The 22760-nt window shown below is 36.8% G+C and overlaps 1 protein-coding gene across 1 annotated transcript in view; it reads right to left on the reverse strand.

Moving 5' to 3' along the window:
• Window positions 1–22760, reverse strand: part of atrn (attractin) — a 210609-nt gene that overhangs the window by 134067 nt on the left and 53782 nt on the right. The window contains 10 exon segments of the mRNA XM_020921620.2: window positions 2955–3049; window positions 5624–5676; window positions 6706–6799; window positions 9381–9518; window positions 10059–10304; window positions 14305–14490; window positions 15124–15343; window positions 18005–18186; window positions 19214–19352; window positions 21536–21657. Of these exon segments, the coding sequence (XP_020777279.1) occupies window positions 2955–3049; window positions 5624–5676; window positions 6706–6799; window positions 9381–9518; window positions 10059–10304; window positions 14305–14490; window positions 15124–15343; window positions 18005–18186; window positions 19214–19352; window positions 21536–21657 (1475 nt within the window).

Consider the following 22760-nt stretch of genomic DNA (forward strand, 5'->3'; position numbering starts at 1 on the left):
AGGACCTATTTACATGAGAACGCTTGTGGGTAAAACTGACAAAATATTTTATCGTTGGTGCCTTTCGCTTAGACGGTGATGACGTTTTTGGAGCTTAAAAACGCAAATATCTGAAACCGCCCTCCTGAGTGGCAAAGTTGAATTCGCTCCACCGTAGCATTTCCATCTACACTGCCCAAGACGCAAAACTCTGGTCAGGTCTGATCACGTCGCATACGAGTTTACTTGACATACAATGCACAGAAACAAACATGTCGAAGGCGTGCATACCCAATCGAATTCCACACACTTTTGCGTCACCGTATGCACGCAGATTCCCTCCCAAAAATGCTCGTCTAAACGCAAAATAAAAAGTGAAGACGCAACGTCACTTTTATGTCTTCTGTTCAGGCCATCATATAAATGTAGCCTAAACGCAAAACATTACAATGACATTAGAATGAAATGCCTGTCTTCACACTCTCAAATAGGACAGTAAAAGGTCTCGATTCATTGGTCGATGGTGTCTTAGTCGACCTAAATTTCTATTAGTTGATTAAACATTTCATTATAAATATTTATATGTGACAACAGCATAAAGAAGTTCATGAGTGAGTGACTTAGCTGAAGATTTGGTATTTTTTGGTATTAATATGGAAAAAGGCAAATAATTCACGCATTTAATAAGTCTTTATACAAGTACTGTACATAGTTTCTCAGTACTTTTTCCTGTGTAAATAGTTGTTTTTGTTTAGTTTGTGAGTGCAGTTTAGGTCAGAAACATACAGATGCATAATAACGTTGGGAGCTTTTGCCACGCCCTCTTTTTACTGACTAATCGATCAACAGGAAATGTCTTTAGTCAGCTACAGCCCTACTGTCAAAGTTGTTTTACCATTTCCTTTTTCTCCATTCATTTAAGACTTTTGCTAAAACCTATGACTGCTGGCTCATTAAACATTACCTAAGATCAGCGTTTGGCATCCACTCCCGCTGGTTTTACACTCAGCAGATTTGCCTCATTTGATGCAAGGTGAATTTATGGAGGAAATCCATCAAATAAGTGTAGCGCGGGTGATTAAAAAGTCATTTCTGGTGCCTTTAAAAACACATTTGTACACACCTCTAGCTGCCTTTGTTAGGTTTTGGCACAGGCTTAGCTGGTGAGAGGTGCCATCTGGGATATTTAATCAGATCTTTATGTTTTTCGCTCCGCTCCAGATGTTGTAGTCCCGTAAACAGCAGCGGACAAGAGCCTCACTGCAGTGAAAACATCTGGGGGAGTGACGCAGAGATCAATGGATTTTATGTGGTGCTATTACAGGAAATATGTGAGGGTTTGGGTTTTGGGCGAGGATTAGGAATAGTTGAGTAGTTTGATGGACTGTGAGAAGATAGTTGTAAGGTAGAATAAGGTCCACCCTCCTGCAGTCCCTGACAGGTGGGTAATACGGCTTTCCAGGGTCTTTATAGGTTTTTATTTACTCAAAAATGTACACTGTGATTTTTCTGAGGTACACCATCTGCTTGTCTCCATGATGAGATGTTGAGCTTTGCCTGGAATGTTCCACATTAAACTTCAAATACTGTTTTTAATGCTGAAAAATACCTTGAAAAAATGCTTCTTTGGGCCTGTTTGGTAAAAACAACAAAATATTTTATCAGAAGAGTCTTTCGTTTAGGGCTTAAAAATGCAAAAATCTGAAGCTACCCTCCAGAGTGGAAAATACGCTTTGCCATAGTGTTTCCATCTACACTGCCTAAGACACAAAACTCTGGTCAGATCTGTTCACATCGCGTACATGTTTACATCACATACATCACCACCTAGCTGCCTGGCATGTATACCCAATCCAGTTCCACACACTTTTGTGTCACCGTATGCATGCAGATTTCCTCCCAAAAATGCTCATCTAAATGCGGAATAAAAAATGAAGATGAGACGCCACTTTTGCGTCTTCGGTTCAGACTGTCATCATATAAATGTAGTCTTAATGTAAGTGGGCTTGCCTCTTTACAGAACTGACTTGTGACTTGGTGTGGTCTTATGTGGTGGTGTTACCCGCTTGACTCTATGCAATATATACTTAATGCCACACTGTGGAACATAATAGGCAAAGCAGTAGCATCTCCATGGAGACCAGCAAGTGGTAAGCCTTCCAGAAAATCAGCCTACTTTGAACTAGAGATTGACTGAATATGTTTTTAATGGCCAATGCTGATTACTTATCATCCAGAGAGAACAAATGGCTGATAAACACTGCTGATTTAGATTATTTCACAAAAATTCTGTTTAAATTTAAATTAATTTCAACCATAATTACAACCTTACCTATCACCCTTTACCATTAGCCTATAAGGGAGCAGTTTTGTGTAGTCTCTTTGCACTGAACTGTTCAAAATGAAGCTCTGTAAGAGTATTCTTTAAGCAGCTGGTTGGCCCAAACATAGTATCAGCCTGTGCTGGAGATTTAAGGCCAACAGCTGATACACTGGCCAACTGATCGATAGGTCTATCTCTATTTTAAACATATGATTATAAAGCTTTTCTATCCAGTTAATGTTTTTACTCACCAAATCAGCAGAAAACATATTTGACTCATTCACTACAAGTCTAGATTTGGAATGTTCAAGACTAAACCATAAAAAAGCCATTATTACAAAGCCAAAGGGAAAAACGTGCTCAGTCAGACATGTAATTCAATTAATACCCTCCCTACTACTATTTAAAGCCTTTATTCACAATTGGGATATTAAATCAATGAACCTCAATTTACCACTGTAATGTATTGATGTCACGCTTAATTTCTCTAGACAGATCTGCACTACGCACTATACTTCTTTATGCCCTATGAGATGTCCTTGTAATCATTATTTAAAGCGCCCCCAGTGTCTGAATGAGTGGTGTGAGTTCATTCTCCTCCACTGAAGCTGACTCTGCAGACTCCTATAACCCAGGGAGCACACACACACACCTCCTCGGGCGTCGCTACGAAGTTGATGGCCGTGTAGTAGCGATCGTCCTCCTGCGACAGGCTGAAGGTGAACTGGTAGTCGATCAGGAGCGTGTCTGTGCAAAGAGAAGAAAAAGGCACCAATGTGAGAAGAAGAACTGGGCAGAGCAGTGGTTTTCTAAAAGGAACGTTACTATAACCACTGGCTGTCACAGATGCAGATGTGGAGATGACATTTGGTCACCTTGATAACAGAGCAAAGTATAAAGAAGATTTTGAAAGTTTAAAAGTAAAAAGAAGAGAAGAAGTCTAGGGGTTTGCAACAGTAGTGGTCTGCAACAAAATGAGTCATATGAAGGGTATATATTATGCTATTTTTTTTATCTGTTATAATGTTTCCTCATCAAAAACAGACCTGGAGTTGCGCTTTGTTTCTTTCACACGTTTAACACACAAACACTGCATATTTATATTTTTGATGAGCATTATAACAAGGCTTAAACCTCACATAAGTCAGTTTTGCATAATATAGGATGGTTAACAATTCAAAACAAAATATCCAGACTTTTGAATGTGAAAAAGTTCTCAAAGTGTTGCTTATTAAAAAAGCTCAAACCCATGAATAGTTATAACTCTCAGCTTTTTGAATTAGAAATTCTGATCAATGCGGTTTCAAATTTAGCAAAAATATTTTACTAAAAAGGCTCACCAGGACTTAAAAAAAAATATGCTTAATTGAGATAGGACTGGCAGATTAATGGCTCCTTTTCATATCACTTTTTCACCAATTAGTCAGTGAAACTATTGCTTCTTTTTGGGTAACTAAATTGTCTGGTTTACTGCTGATTTCAGTCAAATCTGGTTAAAGTTTCACATTAATTGGAATTCCATGGAGTTCTCAAACCTTGACTATTGTAGTACTTTTTGACTATGGGGTAATACTACACTAGGTATTTTCTGAAGCATTCTTCAAAAAGTTACAGTAACGACTACCTGTCAGTTAAACAGACTTAGTTTCAGAAAAGTTTAAAGCAAAAGACACAAAAAACCTGGGATTATTGTAAATGCACTTCTTCAATTAAAAATATGAAAATTTTACTTTACAATTTCTGGTGTGATTTTTCTAGTCTTATTTTTTGAAGCTGCATTGTAATATCTTATTCTATATTTTGTTAGAGACTGAAGTATTAGGAAAATTGAAATTAGGGTGCACTGTGTAACTTTTCTGGTGGAGGATTCGTGACATGCTTGTCTCCAGGGTGATGTTACTCCTTTGCCTTGATTCTTTCACTGTATAAAAATAAACGTGGTCATCACAATGGAGACAAATTAATCACCAGATCTATGGAGAAGCACACCTGCACATGATAAGAATTTGTGTTATTTAAGGTAGTTTTGAGCTATAAAACATCCGTAACTGAATAAATGCAAGGGAGATATGTTTAATGCCCAACTGTGGAACATTACAGCAAAAAAAAAAAAAAATGACACGGCCATGGAGACAAGCAAGTAGTGAACCCTCCATCTTAGAAGTTGCATAGTGCACCTCTAATATAGAATTCTGGATAAGCCTAGGAACACATCGACACAAAAATTCAACCTTGGCTGCCCTTTAAAACCCTGTCATTTTGTAGATTCTTCAAAAGTCTAACACCAGTTTGATCTTTCCTGTTCAAAACTAAATGAACAAAGTGCTAGCGCTGGCTGCCAGTGGTGAAGCCAATTTGTTGTGTTCTTGATTCTGTAAAACCTTTGACACAAAACTCAACATCCCGACCACTCTTGGGGCGGATGTTTTTGATGCATTCTTTTCTGGCAACAACAAAATTTCTGTCCTTGTACGCTTCTTTCTTTTCCGACAAACGCCGCTGTTCCGGGTTTGCCCAAAACTGGAGCCAAGGGCAAAAAACATGACTTGTTTTGGTGTTTCTATTGAAAAGCTGAGCATTAAAAAGAAAAGGATTTGAACCAACCAGAGTGTTAAAAAGAGCACAAAAACACCGAAGTACAAGAATGTAGTGAAAGTAGAATGGGTTTCTCTGGTATTTTGATTATTAATATATGCAAATAGTAGCAACCATTCAGCAGTAGCCTAGGTGGCAAAGTAGACTACCGTAGTATTAGCAGTACTGGGAGAGTGCACAAATATTGATTTATCGTGATACAGTATCAATATCGTGGCTTGCTGTATCAATATATCATCTAGAGTAAGAGTATTTTTGGTTATTTTAGCAATTTTTGTGTGTGACCGCAGCTAAAATGTATTTGGTTGTAAAAAAACAGGACTATATCACAGAGTACCAAGTCGACATTTTGATTATCCACAGATCATGAAAATATCGTATTGTGAGCCATGTATCGCATCGAATCATGAGGGACCCTGTGATTCCAGCCCTAGTAACTACATGAAGAAAAAGCAGTGGAAGTTGTAGTGTACTACTGAATTCTTAAAAATAACCAGCAGTATTTTACGTCCACACATTTGGATTTAAACCCAAGATTTTTCCTCAAAAATCTGATTCTTTTCAAGCGTAACATCAAACATGAAGCTTCTCTCAGATTTGAGCAGTGTAAATGTCTTAGCTCTAACCAGAACAAGGACCAGGAGTCAGGCTATTACAGTGGTCCTCACAAAAACCCTATGGAAGTCCTACTTTCACCTGGTCTAATTGGGATCAGACTGGACTTACAGTAGCATGTCCCTTTGAGCGGGTTGCCTTGGTAGCGGTTCTCCACTTCACACCTAGATAAAAAAAAGAGACAGAGGATTAGATGGGCACAAATGGGGCAAAAGAAAGTGGGGGGGAAGAAAAGTGACAAGGAGTTGGAGTAGAGTGGATAACGGAAGATTTAAGAACTGATAAATCCTAAAGAAGAGAGTCGGTGAAGAGGCCTGACATTTGGGAAGTCACAAATCAGGAAAACACCGAAATCACAGACAGCATGATAAAGTGCCGATCACTCTGAGAATTTGAAGTCCCTTTCCTTTTCCCCATAGATTATCTGCCTATCAACGAGCAGTGGTTTGGTTGCTATGGGAAAAATACAAGGGAATCTTACTTTTGAAATCAGAAATGTCCATTAACTGTTGAGCTCATCTGACCTGTTTAGGACAAAAATAGCAACAGGTCCTGGAGTGTAGAAGGTCAGCAATAAACAAGGGTGGGTACTACTCAGTTACATTTTTTAATGTACTTCTCAGAGTAGTTTCCTAGCACCATACTTGAGCAATGTTTTGATGCAGTGGTACTTAATGTCCCATTGTGAGTAAGTGACAAAAGCTTTATGTTGAAAATAGAGATCGACCAATATGGATTTTTTCATGGACGATGTCAATGCCTAATTTACCACTGTCATCTAGAGCTTCTATTCACCATAAACCTTTAGGAGACATGTGTAGTTACGTTTTGTACAGTCACGGTTGCACTAAAGCCCTCAAATAAAGCTTGATGCATATTCTTAAGCAGCAGGTCAGCCAAAACAAAAATATCAGCTATGTTGGAAATTTAAGGCCAACTGGCTAAAAATTGCAGATATCTATTTGCAAAACACCTTCAGAATAACAGTTTCTGCAAATATTTGTTTCACTTTTTCAACCTATAATAATATATGAATCGACTTAAATTGTGAAAGTTGTCTTGAGAAAAACGGACTTGAGTGAGAGCCAAAGGAGCCCATGTGCTTTGACACTGTGCCATAGAATGTATCCTCCTAATAAGTGAAGAGAAGGTGAGAGTGAAACAGGCAGAGACAGAGACAAGTGTGAACTCACAGGTGGCAGCGGTCTCCCTTGATGCCTTTGGTGGTGCAGAAACACTTCCCCGTGTTTGGGTTACACATGGAGGCGTGGCCGTTACACTTACACGCTGGAGACACACACAAGAGCACAGATATTACAATACAATACATAGATTTATACATACAGATCATCTCATATCATGAAAAGGTTCCATATTTTTATTAATATTGATTTATTTAAGGCTGTAACTATGATGACTATAATTGTTAATATAATTGTTTTTGGGCTCAGTATTTATGGTGGTGACTTTTTCCCTTGCGCTAGTGGGAAAATTTTGGTTATTTTTCTGCTCTACGATCAGATTTGAGCTATAGCCAGTTGAATTTTAAAGTCATTATAGATACAAACTAACTATGTAAATCTTGTATTTGCTTATTTATTGCAGTTTGGGCTTTTTAACAATATTGTACATTTAGAATAGTTTTTTTGTGGGATAATACTGGCTATGGTTTGTTTCAATATTATAATTTACTGTCTATATTTACTTCAGCTATTTTATTTGAAGCTACTTAAGGTTCAAAAAGCCAACTAGGACCTGTTGACAAGATAATATTTACAAGTATATAAAATCAAGAAATTTTTTAATAACATTAATAGTCATAATTACTTTAACTTGTTGCACTTTATCACATCATTTTCTGTTCTATACCATTTGTTTTAAAGTATAGATGAGTGAAAACTTAGAAACTGTGTCCTTAGCTAGTACAAGAGATGTATAATTTCCCCATTATGTTTTAATAGCTAAAGGTTTATCCAATGAGTAATTCAGGCTTTAAAAGAGAATGGCCTCCAGACAGTGCCTGTGAGGTCAGATAACACAAGGATAGACAGACAGACTTCAGCCTTGGTTTGTTCAATTTTACAAAGTAAACTAAATAAAAAAAGTATGTAAAAAGGTATTATAAGGACATTTCATAGCTAAACACGGCAATGTTTAGACATATGCAAGATATTAAACTTTGATTCAGTCAGATTAAACCTGCGTTATGCACTGTGACCAGATAAAATCTCTTCACCACTCTTAGTTATCTCCAGTGGTGGGAAGAATACTTTGAAAATGCATTTAGAAGATACTGAAAACCTGCATTAAAATGTATTTTGCAATTTTACATGGGCCAATTAGATTACTGTATTCTGAATGCATAGAATACTTTTACATCAAGTAGCATTTAACTTATAGTGTAAATTAGAATAAAAATGTTCTTTATATTTGTTTCACTCATTGGAAAAACAACAAATACATATGCCCTCAGCACGAGTTATATTTTCTATTCTTCTGTGTAATCTGAAGCCTTAATTGTGTGATCAAGTAAAATGTGTTCCTTTGATTTTAGAAAAGTAACTCTATCCTGAATACCACCAAATGAAAGAGTAACTGTAATGGAATACTAGGCTTGTCATAATAATTACTATATCAATTTATCATTCACTATATGAAAGCTGGAACTATATATTTATTGTGCGTACATTTTCTGTGCAAAAGTGGCGAGATTTTTGTTATTTTAGTTGTAATACAATAAGATTTGAGTTGTAGAGGGTTGAATAAGTCACTTCTCTGGCTAATTATTTGTTAAATGATACTCTCTATTTAGAATTGGCTTACTGGGATTAAGTTCCTTTATTTTTATTTTAATCTGTGATATAAGTCTCTATATATATGTATTCAGTTAGTTTTCAACACTGATTTTCGCTGCAAGGTAACAACTCCTATTGAAGTCTGTCAGAGTAGTTTTAAGTAAGTGAGAAATAATGTAAATCAGTTAACGTCTTGGGGACCATATGCTGTGCTATCGATCAACTGTCACTGATCAAGTAAATGTATTCATCCCATGAGGCTGACAATAGTAATTCACATCCCAAATCCACAAAACATACCAGACAACCAGTGATATATTGCTAAGGTAAATTAAACTGTCCAACAACTCAATTGATTTGTTGTTCTAATGACAGCCTGTCACTTATAGCTCAAGTAAATCTTTATTATCCCCAGGGAGGGTTTTTTACAGTGCTCTGCAGACAGGAAAATGGCTGACATAAACTGCACTGTAAAACACTGACAAGTTAAATGAAGCTGGTGGAGTGACTGGATGATTTAGTGGAGCGGTTTTCAAACTCTGGTCTCAGTAGCGTTGGCAGTGCACAGGCTCTTTCAGGTGCTACGAAGAATGAAAACTATTTTATACAGATACTTTTATATTAAGTTTGAATCACTGTGTTGTCCCCATTTGGGCCAGTGTCAGTCCTGGGTTCAATTCATTGATTAATTACTAATTTCAGTCCATGGCTTCTGTCTGTTAAGGTTTAGGTCTAGTACAGGTATATTATTATTATTATCAGTATCAGTATTATTATCAGTATTATGGATGTTCTTTGGAAAATATTCTGCATTTCAATATAAAGTTAAAAAAAAAGTGATGTTTCTGCACTTTGGTGAGTACAGTCCTTTTGTCTGATACGTAACCCACAACAAAGACATTTTAGCACATTTGTGTTGGAATTGCATAATATCATCTAAATATTGTTGTAAAGATGTAGAAATATTTTTTGTCAATATTGCCTGCCAATCTTCCCAGATATACTTTGATTCTTCCCAGCTCTTAGTGCGTATGTGTGTATGTCTGTGTGTGCATGTGTGTGTGATTGCTCACGTTGGCAGCTTCCTCCATTTGTGGGGTCACCGTAGAAACCAGAGATGCAGCTCTCACAGTGCCGTCCAGTGGTCAGGTCTTCACACTTTTCACACACGCTCTCGTTCACACACTGACTGTGCCCATTGCACTGACACGCTGTAAAACACAGAATAGTGCGATGGGTATGTGCACTCTAAAAGTTTATGAGACTCAACAAACTGACTAAAAATAAATAATTGTGTATTTTATATGGGATTTTCTGGCCTATGCATTCTTCATTGAATGAAACAATAATTCATACATTTTTAACAATGTGCTATAGACATCAATACATACATTATTTTGTTTCATATTAAACAATAGTTAAAAGGTGCACTGTGCAAGTTTTCTGGTAGATGGACCACCACCTTTAATAATTATGAAATGCACACAAAAAGTGGTAAAATTAATACAATTAATACAACTTGTACTTTCAGTCAGTAGTTGAATTGTATATTCTTGACCTCAATTCTATAGGGTCTCATATGATAAATTATAGCAAAACAGAACAATAACTTGTATTTTTTGTTAATCAGTTAACCAATTAATCAAGAAGCCTTCAAATTACAATACACAGGATCTTTAAAATGATTTTGAAAAGAACTATATAAGAATAAACAAGGTATTTGCTCAGTCTTGTTCGAATAGACAGTTTACCTGGGCAGTGTATGAAGGACCAGTTGTACTTGGCATCACCGGGACACATGGTGGCATTGAGAGCGGGCTGGGGGCTGGGGGGCAGGCCGGGCAGAGTGGAGGGAGCAGGAACAGAGGTCTGGAATGGCCCACGGTAAGAGCCCTCGATGCACTGCCCCCTGCCTGTGTTACTGGGGTCTGTGCACCACCCACACCCAGGCTGGTCCAGACACTGGCCACACGTACGATATCCAGAGCAGTTCTCCGCTGTAGGGAAGAAAAAGGAAATGCCATTTAGAATATATGAAAAATCTAAATAATAAAGCATTGACTCATTAGGTAAGACAGTCTTTAAGGGTCCTAAATTGACAGACAATTGACTCTTGTGAGCTTTAAGCAATGTTAGAATTACCTTAGAATTACCAAAAATATACAAAGTTGTGTCTTGTTTCACTCACACATGTTTGAGCAACCCTTCATTATTAGTCTGTCTGAATCTCCAAAGTTCAAAATGCTCTGTTCCACCTTGTGATGTCATGAAGCAGTAGTTTTCCAGTTAACAGCTACCTTTTACTTTTAGTTCAGTAGAGATTGGCCATTCCAGAGCTAAAATGATCCAAACGATTCTACTGAAGGTGTATGAAATTTTAAAACACAGTCGAGCACTTCCTGTAATACCGCATGACATTAGGCAGAACAGAGTGCTTTCTATTTGAAAGAGAAACTGTCTCTTGTGTTATATATCTGCGAATGAAACAACAAACAACTCCAGGACCAGAAAATAGCATAATATGGGCCCTTTAAACTAATTATATTACATTCATGATTTTGCTAGCCATACTCAACACATACAGTCATAGGAGGCACAATTTTAAACCTACTTAACTATACTAATTAACTTTATTATAGCATTAGGATCGCACAGAAAGCTTGAATTTCTAATTAGCAGGGTATTGAATGACTAACACAATTTTAAGGTGTTAAGAGGTTCCGCTGTGATGCAGAAGTATTATTCTTAATATAACTATTTTGATATAATATAATAATATAAGGGTGGTCTAAGTCATTCAGAGAGTTTGAGTAGAGCCAGGCTGATTTCCTGTTTCTGCTTTGTGGCTTTATTATAGAGGGAAGTTAAGTCTCCTGACCCCAGCTCCACTGCTAATCTAAACACCATATTGATCTTTACACTCGAAACTGCCAATACAAGAGAGGAGGCATCCACAGTGTCTTCTTTAGCCATTCAAACAAAAATGCAACCTGACAGAATCCTATGTAGAGAATACAGAATAGATTCACAAAATTTGGTCAACTTATTTTTTGTGTTTTTAGCATCATGGGCAAATCATAACATATTTTATTTATTTTATTATTATTAAATTTCCATTGTGTTTTTTTTTTTATTATTATTTTGTATATTTTTTTCTATTTGCCATTTTATTTTTTATTTTATTTCCATTTATTTATTTATTGTTTTTTATTTATTCATTTCTTAGTTATCAGCTATTCTTCCTAGTGTCCTCAAAAAACAAATGTATGCTGATGTATTGACTGATCTGTGCTGTTGTCTTGGCCCAGACTCCCTCAAGAAAGAGTCAAATAAAGTTTTTCTGAAAGATTATGACTATTCAACATTCACAATAAGAAAATTTTAGTCTTTTCTGTCGTTAAATTATGCCCGCTGGTGGACGGTTGGTGGCTGGTACAAGACTTGTTTCCATGGAGATGTTATTGGTTTGCCTGAAATGTAATTAAACTTTCAAAATATCATAACTAACTTTTAAACTCATCATTCTCCATGGAGACAAGCTGGTGATTCCGCTTTTAATTTTAATTTTGCAATAAACACTGCACGGTAATAAATTAATATGGCAAAGCAGAAAGGTTATGGTGCACCTTTAGTACAAACACAAGGTTTTCAGGAGCCTAGTGTGTTTTAATTAAAGGGCCTATATTATTCTATTTCTGACGTATGTTATAATGTTGTTTCCACATCACAAACATACATGGAGTTGTGTTTTGCTTCTTTCAAACATGTTTAACGCACAAATCCTGCATATTTAGGGTTGAGGGCTGAGGAAGTGCTCCATTGTGTTTTTAAGCTTCATACACTAGAATCATTGAGGTGATTTCAGCCCTGAATTTATTAAGCCAAAGGTAAAAGCTAGGTGTTAACTTGAAAAGCATTTTGCGCTTTGAAGAATAATAATAAAGGGTTACTCGGACGTGTGTGAATGGAACAAAACACAACTCCACCGCATTATAACATGGCTTAAAGCTTAAAGAACTTGTCCTTTGATTTATGTCAATATGTAAACGAGTAATATAAATCAGACTGACGCATTAAGTACCCTTTTATTTTTGACTTGTAATTAAATCTAAAATCTAGTTCTATACACTATCTCCTATATACTGTATAAATGGTGTAAATTGAATCAGACCTTGCACATACAATGCCTCCTACCGGTGCAGAGGTTGACCAATGGCTTATAGCACTATATGCCTTTAGTTGTAGTCCCAAAGGGGAGCTCTGGCAGTAAGTGGATATTTGCACTTAATTGACCAACTATGTTACAGAAATTGAAACTGTTCTCTGCTTTCCCACAGAGACACATAGCAGCCATTCTGATGAAATAGGCCATTTTAACACATAGGAGAAGCTAGCATTAAAACGGTAATATAGTTTAAATATATTGGCTGCCGTGTGCTTTTAGACTGATAAAATATATGACTTGAATGGAGGCGCATTTACAGCAAGAGAATGATTACGTGAGGGGACTTTTTATGCATTTTTGATTTCCTAAATGATTCTGAAAATGAATGACATCTCAGTAGTCGTAGGAAATATACGTGTTTAAATCTTATCTCTAAACACTTCAATGCACAATTTCACACTGCAGAGACTACAGTTCTATACAAGGCCGCGAGTGATGCGTTCAAAGACAAGTTGTCGGAATATGTAATGCAGAAGTGAGATTTCTTCCCTTTTAAAAGCACATGTTTTATGTTTAATCTATGGGTTTTCAATATGGAAGCGCTTAAAGTTGCACTATGTAACTTCTTGGTTGGGGGTCTGTCACCTGCTTGTTTGTATGAATATGTCATTGCTCTGCCTGGAATGTTCCAAAGTCAAAGTATGATATTGAACAGCTCAACCTTGCCTTTACTCAATTACAGGTGGTTTTATAACTCAAAAAATGCTTAGAAAAACAGACATTCTGACTGTGAGCAGGTTTGCCTCTCCACAGATCTGACCTTTAACTTGGTCTGGTTTGGTCTCTATGAAGCTAGAAAGGTTTAATACCATACGGTGAAACATTCGAGACAAAGCAATAACATCCGCATGAAGAAAAGCATTGATGGACAATCCACCAGAAAAGTTACACAATGCACAATTGAGGCAGGATACAGTGTCTAGAGTTTCTATGCATATGAGAACTGTTAGATTAGTGTAGTTTTGAATCGACACCTTTGAAGATATTTTTGACTTGTGAGGAGGGGATGTCAAGGTGTTGCTGTTTAACAATTCAAAATGTCAGAAAAGATAATACAGTGTCTTTGGGGATTTAAATGTGATAATTGCCGAAAAATTATAAATTTTCAACTTTTATCTAATTTAATGAGTTATCTAATGCTGTCAAAAACATTTTTGCCCCTCTCGCCAAATAGATTACCTTATATCTAGATATACATGTTTTGTTTTTGTTTTTTTGTTTTTTTTGTTTTTTTTCAGTGGTTCTTTCATTCATTTAAATGTTTTTACTTAAAATAATGAAAGAGTTAAGCCCTATGGCAAAAATATGTTTCAATAAACTTAGGAGCAGATGATTTTCTGGGAAAAACTTTAGAGAGAAAAAGTATAATATTAGTAATAGTAGTATTTAATACAGATGGAGGCAGCAAAAAATAAAATTGAAGAAGCTCTGTTACTCAAATTAGACTTAATCTGGGCTTTATTTTAACACCATCTGACTATAAAGAGCTGACTTTGTCGGAGCTACATCAGGTGAGATGATTAATGCTCTTAAACAAGTCTCTCAGCCGTCACAAACTCTTGAAAATGCGTTCATCCATCCAGCAAATCCATTTTGTATTTTTTCTCGAGTTTTCTCTTAAAAAGTTTTCGTCTGTGTTTGCCATGGTAACTGCTCAATATTCCACCATTAGAAATACAATGTAAAACAGCCCCAGCTTAATGTCACTCCTAGTATCAATACACAAACCACACCCCCATTACCAAGGACACCCAAGGATAGAATGGCCTTACGTGGACATGCGTTCATGGTGTACCACTCCATACACTGTCCGAAGGGAAAAGAGGCCACGTATGCATTTGAGTCCACACACTGCTTCATGTTACTGCACCACATGCACTCGGAGCTGCCCGTGGTGCACTCACTACAGGTGGCCCTCATGGCGCACGGCACACGGCACTGCTTTGCACTGTGGTTGGCTGGAAAACACAAAAGTACAGTTAACGGTTTATCATGTGACACTGATGTGGCATTATAACATTCTGATGGACCTCAAGTTTAAATTTGAGGTTTAGGTCAGGTCAAAACTCTGAGGCTGAATTAGACTTTTAAATGTCAGATTGAAAAGGTGAAAATATCGGTCACTGGTCCACATGAAAGAGTCTTTTCTGTCACCACAAATCAACAATTTAATTTCATAGCATGACCAGAGAGAATAGGGGTTAAGAACTGTCAAGTCAAGTATTAATAAATAAACTACAGATATTTAAAACCCAACAGCTGCTTATGCAATATACATGTGTTATGCACGTGTCTACATCTAATTAGAAAGCATTTAATTGTCCACTAAACAGCAAGTGGTGGTTTGCAAGCTAGTTGTTGCTTTACAGTCACAGCAAAACACTGGAGTCAGAGTTGTGAAAAACAATTACAAACTCAGTAGGGTGAATTCTTAGGCTGCTCAGAATGCATAAGGTAAGTGGGGAATAACTGAACTACTACAAGCCACTTAAAATTAACTAGTTCTGTATTTTGTGTTTTGTGACAGTAAAAATCAGGTAGGGTGCCTTTAAGTGATTGCAGATTAAAGAGTGAGACATTAGGAGACCCACCTGGCCTCTCACACAGGCTGCCATTGACTGGATTGATGCAAGTCTGAGCCTTGAGTCCACTGGAGGCTGGTTCGGCCAAATATCCACAGAACCCTGCGTCGCTGGGCTCTCCGGGCAGCCACTGCAGAGACGTGTTTGTGAACGGTGACATGTCCTCCCAGCACCAGTAAGACACGTTAATCTTCCTCAGACCCACCCACGGAGTCATCATCGCCTTATACTGCAATGACAGCCAGCACACTTCTGTTTAGTTTGTCATTTTAAGAAGAGTGTCAAAAAAACAAAGCAAAAAAGAAGAAATGTGTAATTGTATTTAGGCAGTCTGCTATAAAATTACATTATTTCATTTGTATAGGACTGAAAAATATTACACAGCATTCACTCCCAATGCATCAGCCTATGTCATGTCAATCATTATTTCACCTTTGCACTGTTTCTCCTCACCTTCGTCTTGTATATTTGACACCAGACTCTTGCTACTTTTGTTATTATTTTGGATGTATTATTACCATTTATCTTTTTTGCTTTTTGTTATTATATTATACTGTGGTGTGGGAGCTACTTTGTCCAAATATATGAGAATCAAGAAGGTTTGTCGAAGTCTAAGTCCATTACCTGCTCCCTGTGTTTTGAAAGATAGTGGCCGGTAAAGATTAGAAACACCCCCACCAAAACTTCCTTCACCCATTCATCCAGTAATCACAGTTGGGCCCACGAAATGCTGGCTTTATACCATTTCTCCATACAACTTGGAGCTGGAAATATTAACATGCTGCGCAATATTTCCTGCCAGCTTACAGATGTCATGAAGACGAGATCCATTTTTCATGTCACAGTGAATGTAATGCCTGCAGCCTGATCATGGAAATTTCAAATATATTACAATGTTGACATCAAACTTTTCATATAAAAAGTAAAAAGAATGTAGACACTTTGTAATAGATGTTGTACTGCACATTTTGCAATGAACAATCGCCATCTATTTCGTTAGGGTTAAGATATAATTTTTGGATGTGCATTTGACCCATCCTTCCACGTCGCTAATGCAAACTGTCAGAAGCAGCTCCAGATATAGAGTTAGGCTTGGTCTGGACTAGGGATGCACTCATCCATGTTTTCCATTCCAATACCGATGTCGATACTCTGGCTTTAAGCATCTGCCGATACCCGACATTGACCGATACCATGGCGCAGTGTGAAAATACACCCGATACTGACCGATACTGACCGATACTGGGGCACAGTTCGAAAATACACCCGATATTGGCCAATACCGGGGCACAGTGCGAAAATACACCCGATATTGAACCGATACCAGGGCACAGTGCGAAAAAATATCCGAAATTGACCGAACTCATATGTGTTTATTTCCTTTAAACATATCTGAAAAATCCAAATTTAATCCAAGTTTAATATTATGAGACATTTGGACCAATACTGGCCAGTAAATCATCTTATTACAAAAGTTTATAGACCTAAATGGGATATCAGCTGACCCAGTATCTTGGAAGTCAATATCCGATCCACCAAAATTTTTAACACTGCCACAGACACCAGTATTGTATTAGTGCATCCCTAGTCAGGACTACATTAATTGGAGGATTTTACCCATTATAGAACTTGCAAATTGCACAAAAAGGCCCCACGACACTAGCCACTCAGCTAACATGCCGCGCAACCTAAACAGGTGCCTAAGAATTTAAACCAAAATCATCTGTTTATGCTTTGTCCATATAAAAACAAACACTCTAAGCTGAACTAAACAAGTGAAATTACTCCTTCTACCTGCACCTTGAAAACCCCTGTCTCTCACTGTAAACACTGCAGATCATATCTTTATATTATTATGGCTGTTATTGCGAGTGGCAGTGGCGAAATGGAGATAAGTAAAGCAGTCCGTCAGTCTGTCCTTCACACCTTCACCTTCCCGCGCACTGCCTGACCTGCCTGGGATGATCTAGTCGATGGCCGTGGATAGATTTGGGGTTGTTTGCTCTAGCGGAGCGCGTAAGAGATGTCTGAGCTCTGAGGAACTGTTCTGTTAATGGGAGATTTGTTTCATGCTCACTGGCCCACGAAAACCACAGACAAAACATCTCTCTGTCGCTCACCTATTGACAAAAAGAAAATCCCAAAACAAAACGAAAAAAGTGCAAGTAAGCCGAGAAGTTTTGGGGAAGAGTTTGTTTTTAATTCTCTGTACTGGCCCATTTTAACATATTTTAGTACACTATTTTTAGTAACCTTTAAGTCTGTTACTAACTTGTAACAATGTATAATATTAAATATGCAGTGGGTGGAAAGTTAGAAGGATCACTACCTGCTTCAACATTTTATTAGGTTCCCAAGGTGCAGCAGTTGTTAAATAAGTTAAGTAAGTATGATGGGACAATATGGTGCACCACTAATGCATTTCCTTTATTTAAAAAGACCAATAACGGGAAGGACAAAAGAAAGTTTTAGTCTATTTGTCCTACACCTGGACACAGAATATCTCCTGCCTGATGTCATGAACGCTTGAAAGTTCCACAGTATGACTGATTGTTCAATTTCATTTAAGATTAATCTAGCATGTGTTCAAAACGTGTTTTGGCCCACTACAGTAAAAAAATAAAAAAATCAGGCAGACAACCATTCACATTCACAACTTAGACTCGGCAACTCACCAAGCACATTTATAAATATAATCAAGGGGAGAGATTTCTTTTGCTACAAACATTTCAAGCATCAGGAAAACTACAAATTTCAAAACGATGGCACCCCACTGGAAAAAACAGTTTCTTCGTTCTTGTGACACTGACAAAATCCACCCATCTCCTTACGAGAGCTTGAAGTAGATAAAACACCAGCAAACATGTTTTAGGGGCTCATTTGTTCTTACCACCACGCTCATGATCTGCAGCTCCTTCAGCACAAAGTCGACCTTCTTCTGCGTGGTGAGGGAGGCCAGGACAGCATTATGGCTCCGACAGGCCAGTTTAGCATTGTCATACGAGTCTTTGGCTGTGATGAACTTCAGACACGAGTTTCCAACCAGATGCCAGCTTTCACCACAAACATTCTCTGCAAAATAAGAAAATTTGCATTAGAAAACTAAAAGTCTGTACTGATTATTATATTTTGCAAAATGTTAGAATGTTGTTACCTCATCAAGAATATACTTGTTTTTTGTTTGTTTTCGTTTCATCCCCACGTTTGAATAACCCTTAATAATTAGTCTGTCTCCAAAGCTCAAAACATTCTGTTCCACCTTGTGATGTCATGAAGCTGTAGTTTTCAATTCAACAACTACCTTTTACCTTTAGTTCAATAGTGATAGGCAATTCCAGGGCTGAAATCATCCAAATGATTCTAGTAAAGGTGTATGGAGTTTAGGGTTAGGGTTAAGTGTAAGTGTAAGAATCCACTTTAAAACAGTAGCGCAATTCATGTATTACCACATGACATCACAACGTGGAATAGAGGTGGAATGCAGCCTAATATGCAGGGTTTGTGTGTTAAATGTGTGTGTGAATGAAACAAAACACAACTCCAGGTATGTTTGTGATAAGGAAACAACATTATAACATAGATTAGAAGAGAGCAATAGGTGCTTCAATGTCAGTGCAATCCCTCTTTCATTCAGTAGTGGTCATGTTAAAAAGAATCAAATGTAGTCATCTCACAATCACAATCACACATGTTTCAACTATCATCCAAATTCCCTAGCTCCCTAATTTGTGATGTTTTTACATGTAGTGATCTTAAATGATTAAATAGTTGTGTATATTTCTTCTTATAGAAGATATTTCTTCTATAAGAAATACTGTGTTAAATAAAGTAAATTATGTTAAGTTGTTTCAAGTTTGCATATACTTATATTTAGAATATATAATTTGTGTATTTAGTAGGTTATCTGAAGGATGTTTTTGCCAGGATCCATCAGTTTATCATATAATAACTAGTATGTCTCACAGAAGGATAGCTGTAAAAATTTTAGATTTAAAACATATCAGATTTAGGTGCAAAAATAATTTTAGAGCTGTATATGCTAAAAAAGCAGCAGGTGTTTGGTTGGTCACACTCTGCCCCTCCCTTCTGTGTACTGTACCGGGCAGAGAGATGCACTCCTGGTTCCTGGGCTCCCACTGACAGTTCTGGTCCACGGCGCAGCTCTTACAGCTCGTTTTCTTGTTGCAAACATAAGTAGGGTTGTCTTTGGGGCAGCCGTCAAACTCTGAAATTGACCCCTGAAATATGACAAAACAGAATAAGGTTTAAGTTTTACCCACACAAAGTGAAAGGAGTTAAGTAATTTCATTCAGAAATTGATACACACATAAGACACACATAAGTTTTGTATCTTTAAGTGTTAAGTGCTGATTTTTTTTTATTTTTTTTTTGGAGTAAGCTTTCTGCTTCCTGATGCATCCTTCTATATATCCCTCTTGGTATTCTTTAATGTATTACCATATGTAATATTAAAGTTTTACTCATGGTGTAAAAAATAAAAAATATAAATTAAAAAAAAAAATAAAAATATAAAATATAAATAAAAAATAAAAATAAAACAAAATATAAATTGTTCTAAATTCAGATATGTATTACTCATGCTATAGGTGTATGATATGGTTGTCTCTGTCATTTTAATAGTCAAATATATACACTTTTCCACAATACTTGAATTCATCTACATTTTTAGCGCGAGATCAAATGTTATTCCACTGCACGTCAACACAATTTCATTAAAAATCTGGAAAGAGTGAATGAACTATTACCACGGAAACCCCAAAGACACACAAACAAACCAGAGGAGACATATGAGCCCCTGCGTGTGCTGCTCCGAATCCAAATGAGCCCAAATGTAATCTCCGGTTGATAAATCAGATTTGGAGTTGGGAAGGAGAACGTGCTTCATCAGTCATTTATTTAATCATTATTCAAATATGCCGACACGTCTCAATTTATAACAGTGAGCGAATTACAGGCTGCCCGTTATTTAAATGTGTCTTGTTACTGCATTTATTTTCTCTTTTAATCAGTGTAAAACAAGACATTGTTCACTGTACAGTCACACACAAAAGCCCTTAAGCACAATGGCATTCTGAACAGGATTTAGCAGTTTTCTATTTAAAAACATCATCTTGAATTGCATTGAATTGTTTCATCCAGCTCTTTTAATTTAGTATTATACAGAAGGCTTTCTTTTGTTTTGTTTTTTTATATAATCTCTGATGTAATTTAGTCCAGTTTAATCATAATACGTGAACATAAATAGTATAAACCAGGGGTGGAAGAAGTACTCAGTTTTGTTAGTTTAGCAAAAGTACAGATACTGGAACAAAAAAATACTCAAGTAAAAGTAAAAAAGTATTGCATGAAAGAAAAAAACAATTTGATTAAAAGTATTAAAGTACCTGTTTAAAAAATGTACTGGTAAAAAGGCTTTTGAGGTCTTATAAGATTTCACATGTAGTGAAGATTTGTGCTGAATTTCGTTCTGTTGAAACAATTAAATCGTTTTTTTTTTCCAAGCTGTTTTTATTTGTATATTTTTGTTTGCTCAAACTACAATTGTGTTAAAAAATAAACCCTCAGCCTTCTCAGCATGTCTCACACAATAAGAAAAAATACTTTTACTTTTCAGACCAGTTAAAAAATGTAGTATGTAAGAATCCACTTTAAAACGTATTTAAGTAAAACAAAAAACTTTACTTAAATACAGTACTTTTACTTTGTTACATTCTACCACTGGTATTTGCATATGATGTACAATGCAATACTTGGAAAAGGAATTTAACTGTGTGTGTTTCAAACAGTTAAGTATAGCCAAGTTTTAAAAGGTATAAGCAAATTACGCTTTTTATGTCTTTACAATACAGATGTGATACTTTAAATACACCACGCTGGAGGTGCAGGTGCTGCCCATTCAAACACTATAGTAGTTAATGGGTGCTATAAGAACATTCTAGGTAGCAGCTGTGTATCTTGGTTGCCAGTTACAAATTGCTAAAAGTAGTTTTAATGGATACAAGCACATAACTTTCTTTAATGAGTTTCTAAGTTTTCTTTAAAAAGATTTGAGGCATTTTTACGTTTATTATTTATATGTACCTCCTCTGGCCTTCGATGGAGCTCACCCAGCCCCTCACTTCTCCCTGCAGCAGTGGTAACGCAGATCTCTGATAATGCATTCAGTGGGAATAGGAAAATGCACTACCTCATAAGCAACATATGCTCTGACATTAAAAATAAATAATTAGTAAAATAGCTATGTTGTTTCTACGTATTTGCAAAACTAAAACACTGTCAATTAGCTCCCTCTTTTGCATTTAGAAATTCAAGAGCATTAGTGGCCAATTATAATTTCCCACTAATCTAATTACAAACTGGGGGTATTAAAGACAGTCATTTTGTGTTTTTTTACTCTTACCGAGCTGGAGGTGCAGTTGCTCGCCATGGAGACGCACTGTGTGGAGCACCACTGGCAGCCGTTGGTGTTGGCGGTGCAGCTGTAGCAGTCGGTGTACTGGTCACACCTCTCGTTATCAGCGTCTGGACACACGGACAACAGCTGCCTCAGGAAGTGAAATGTACACAAATATGGACTACGAAAACTGTGAGACGGAGCCCACGTGGTGAATTTAAATGGCCCTCCTAGTTAGTTTTGAACAAATAGTTGAATGAATGATTAATGGTTAGTAGTTTTAAGTAGTTCTTTGTTCATTATGAATTAAGTACTTGTTTGCTTTATTACAGATAATTAAGGTGTAGTTATTATAAAGTGGAACCTAATATAGCAACAGCCTACCATGAGCACTTATAGGGCAGATAGGAAAAAACTCATAATGTTGTGTTAGCCATGCAGGGTAAGATCTTGGGGCTTGTTGAGAAAAAATACTATTTGCAATAAGAGTTGCCCTTTGAATTCATCTAGCTGGTCTGCTCCTGAACAAATATAATCAAATGAACTACACTAATTGTTTGACCACTTAAGACACAGACAAATTAGATTAAACAAAAAAAAGAAAAGTGTAATATTCAAGAACAATTGTAAATTGACTGACAGTCTATATGGGAATTTTTAACAAGATATTGTGCAATGCTTGCTTTATAAAAACACATAATAAACATGTGACTTCGCTACTTTAGCATCTTAAAGGTGCATTGTGTAACTTTTCTGGTGGAGGGTCCTTCAAATCCTTATCTCCATAGAGATGTTATTGCTTTGTCAGAAATGTTTCACGGTGTGCCTTTAAACCTTTTTATCCTCATGGAGATCAAACCAGGCCAAGTTATTGGTCAGACCTGTGGAGAGGCGACCCCGCTCACAGTCCGAATGCCTGTTTTCTATGTATTTTTGAGCAATAAAGCCACCTGAATTAAATAAATATAAGGTAGATCTGTTTAATATCATATTGTGGAGCATTTGGAGCAGAGCAATGACATATCCATAGAAACAAGAAGGTGAAGGACCCCCGACCGAAAAGTCACATAATGCACTTTCAAGTAATGAAAAACTTTAAAGCCTGTGGACAATGATTGAAATGTTCAGTTAAAGACAAACTGTTTCCAGCACAGATAGAGCCGTCCATAAGTGGAGCAGGGTGAGGGCCACAGCAGCAGCAGCGGTCGGGCGCTGTATTAACTGTGTGGGA

Source organism: Boleophthalmus pectinirostris, unplaced genomic scaffold (assembly GCF_026225935.1).
Source record: "Boleophthalmus pectinirostris isolate CB_2022bp ecotype Guang Dong unplaced genomic scaffold, ASM2622593v1 HiC_scaffold_10, whole genome shotgun sequence".
Taxonomy (NCBI): domain Eukaryota; kingdom Metazoa; phylum Chordata; class Actinopteri; order Gobiiformes; family Gobiidae; genus Boleophthalmus; species Boleophthalmus pectinirostris.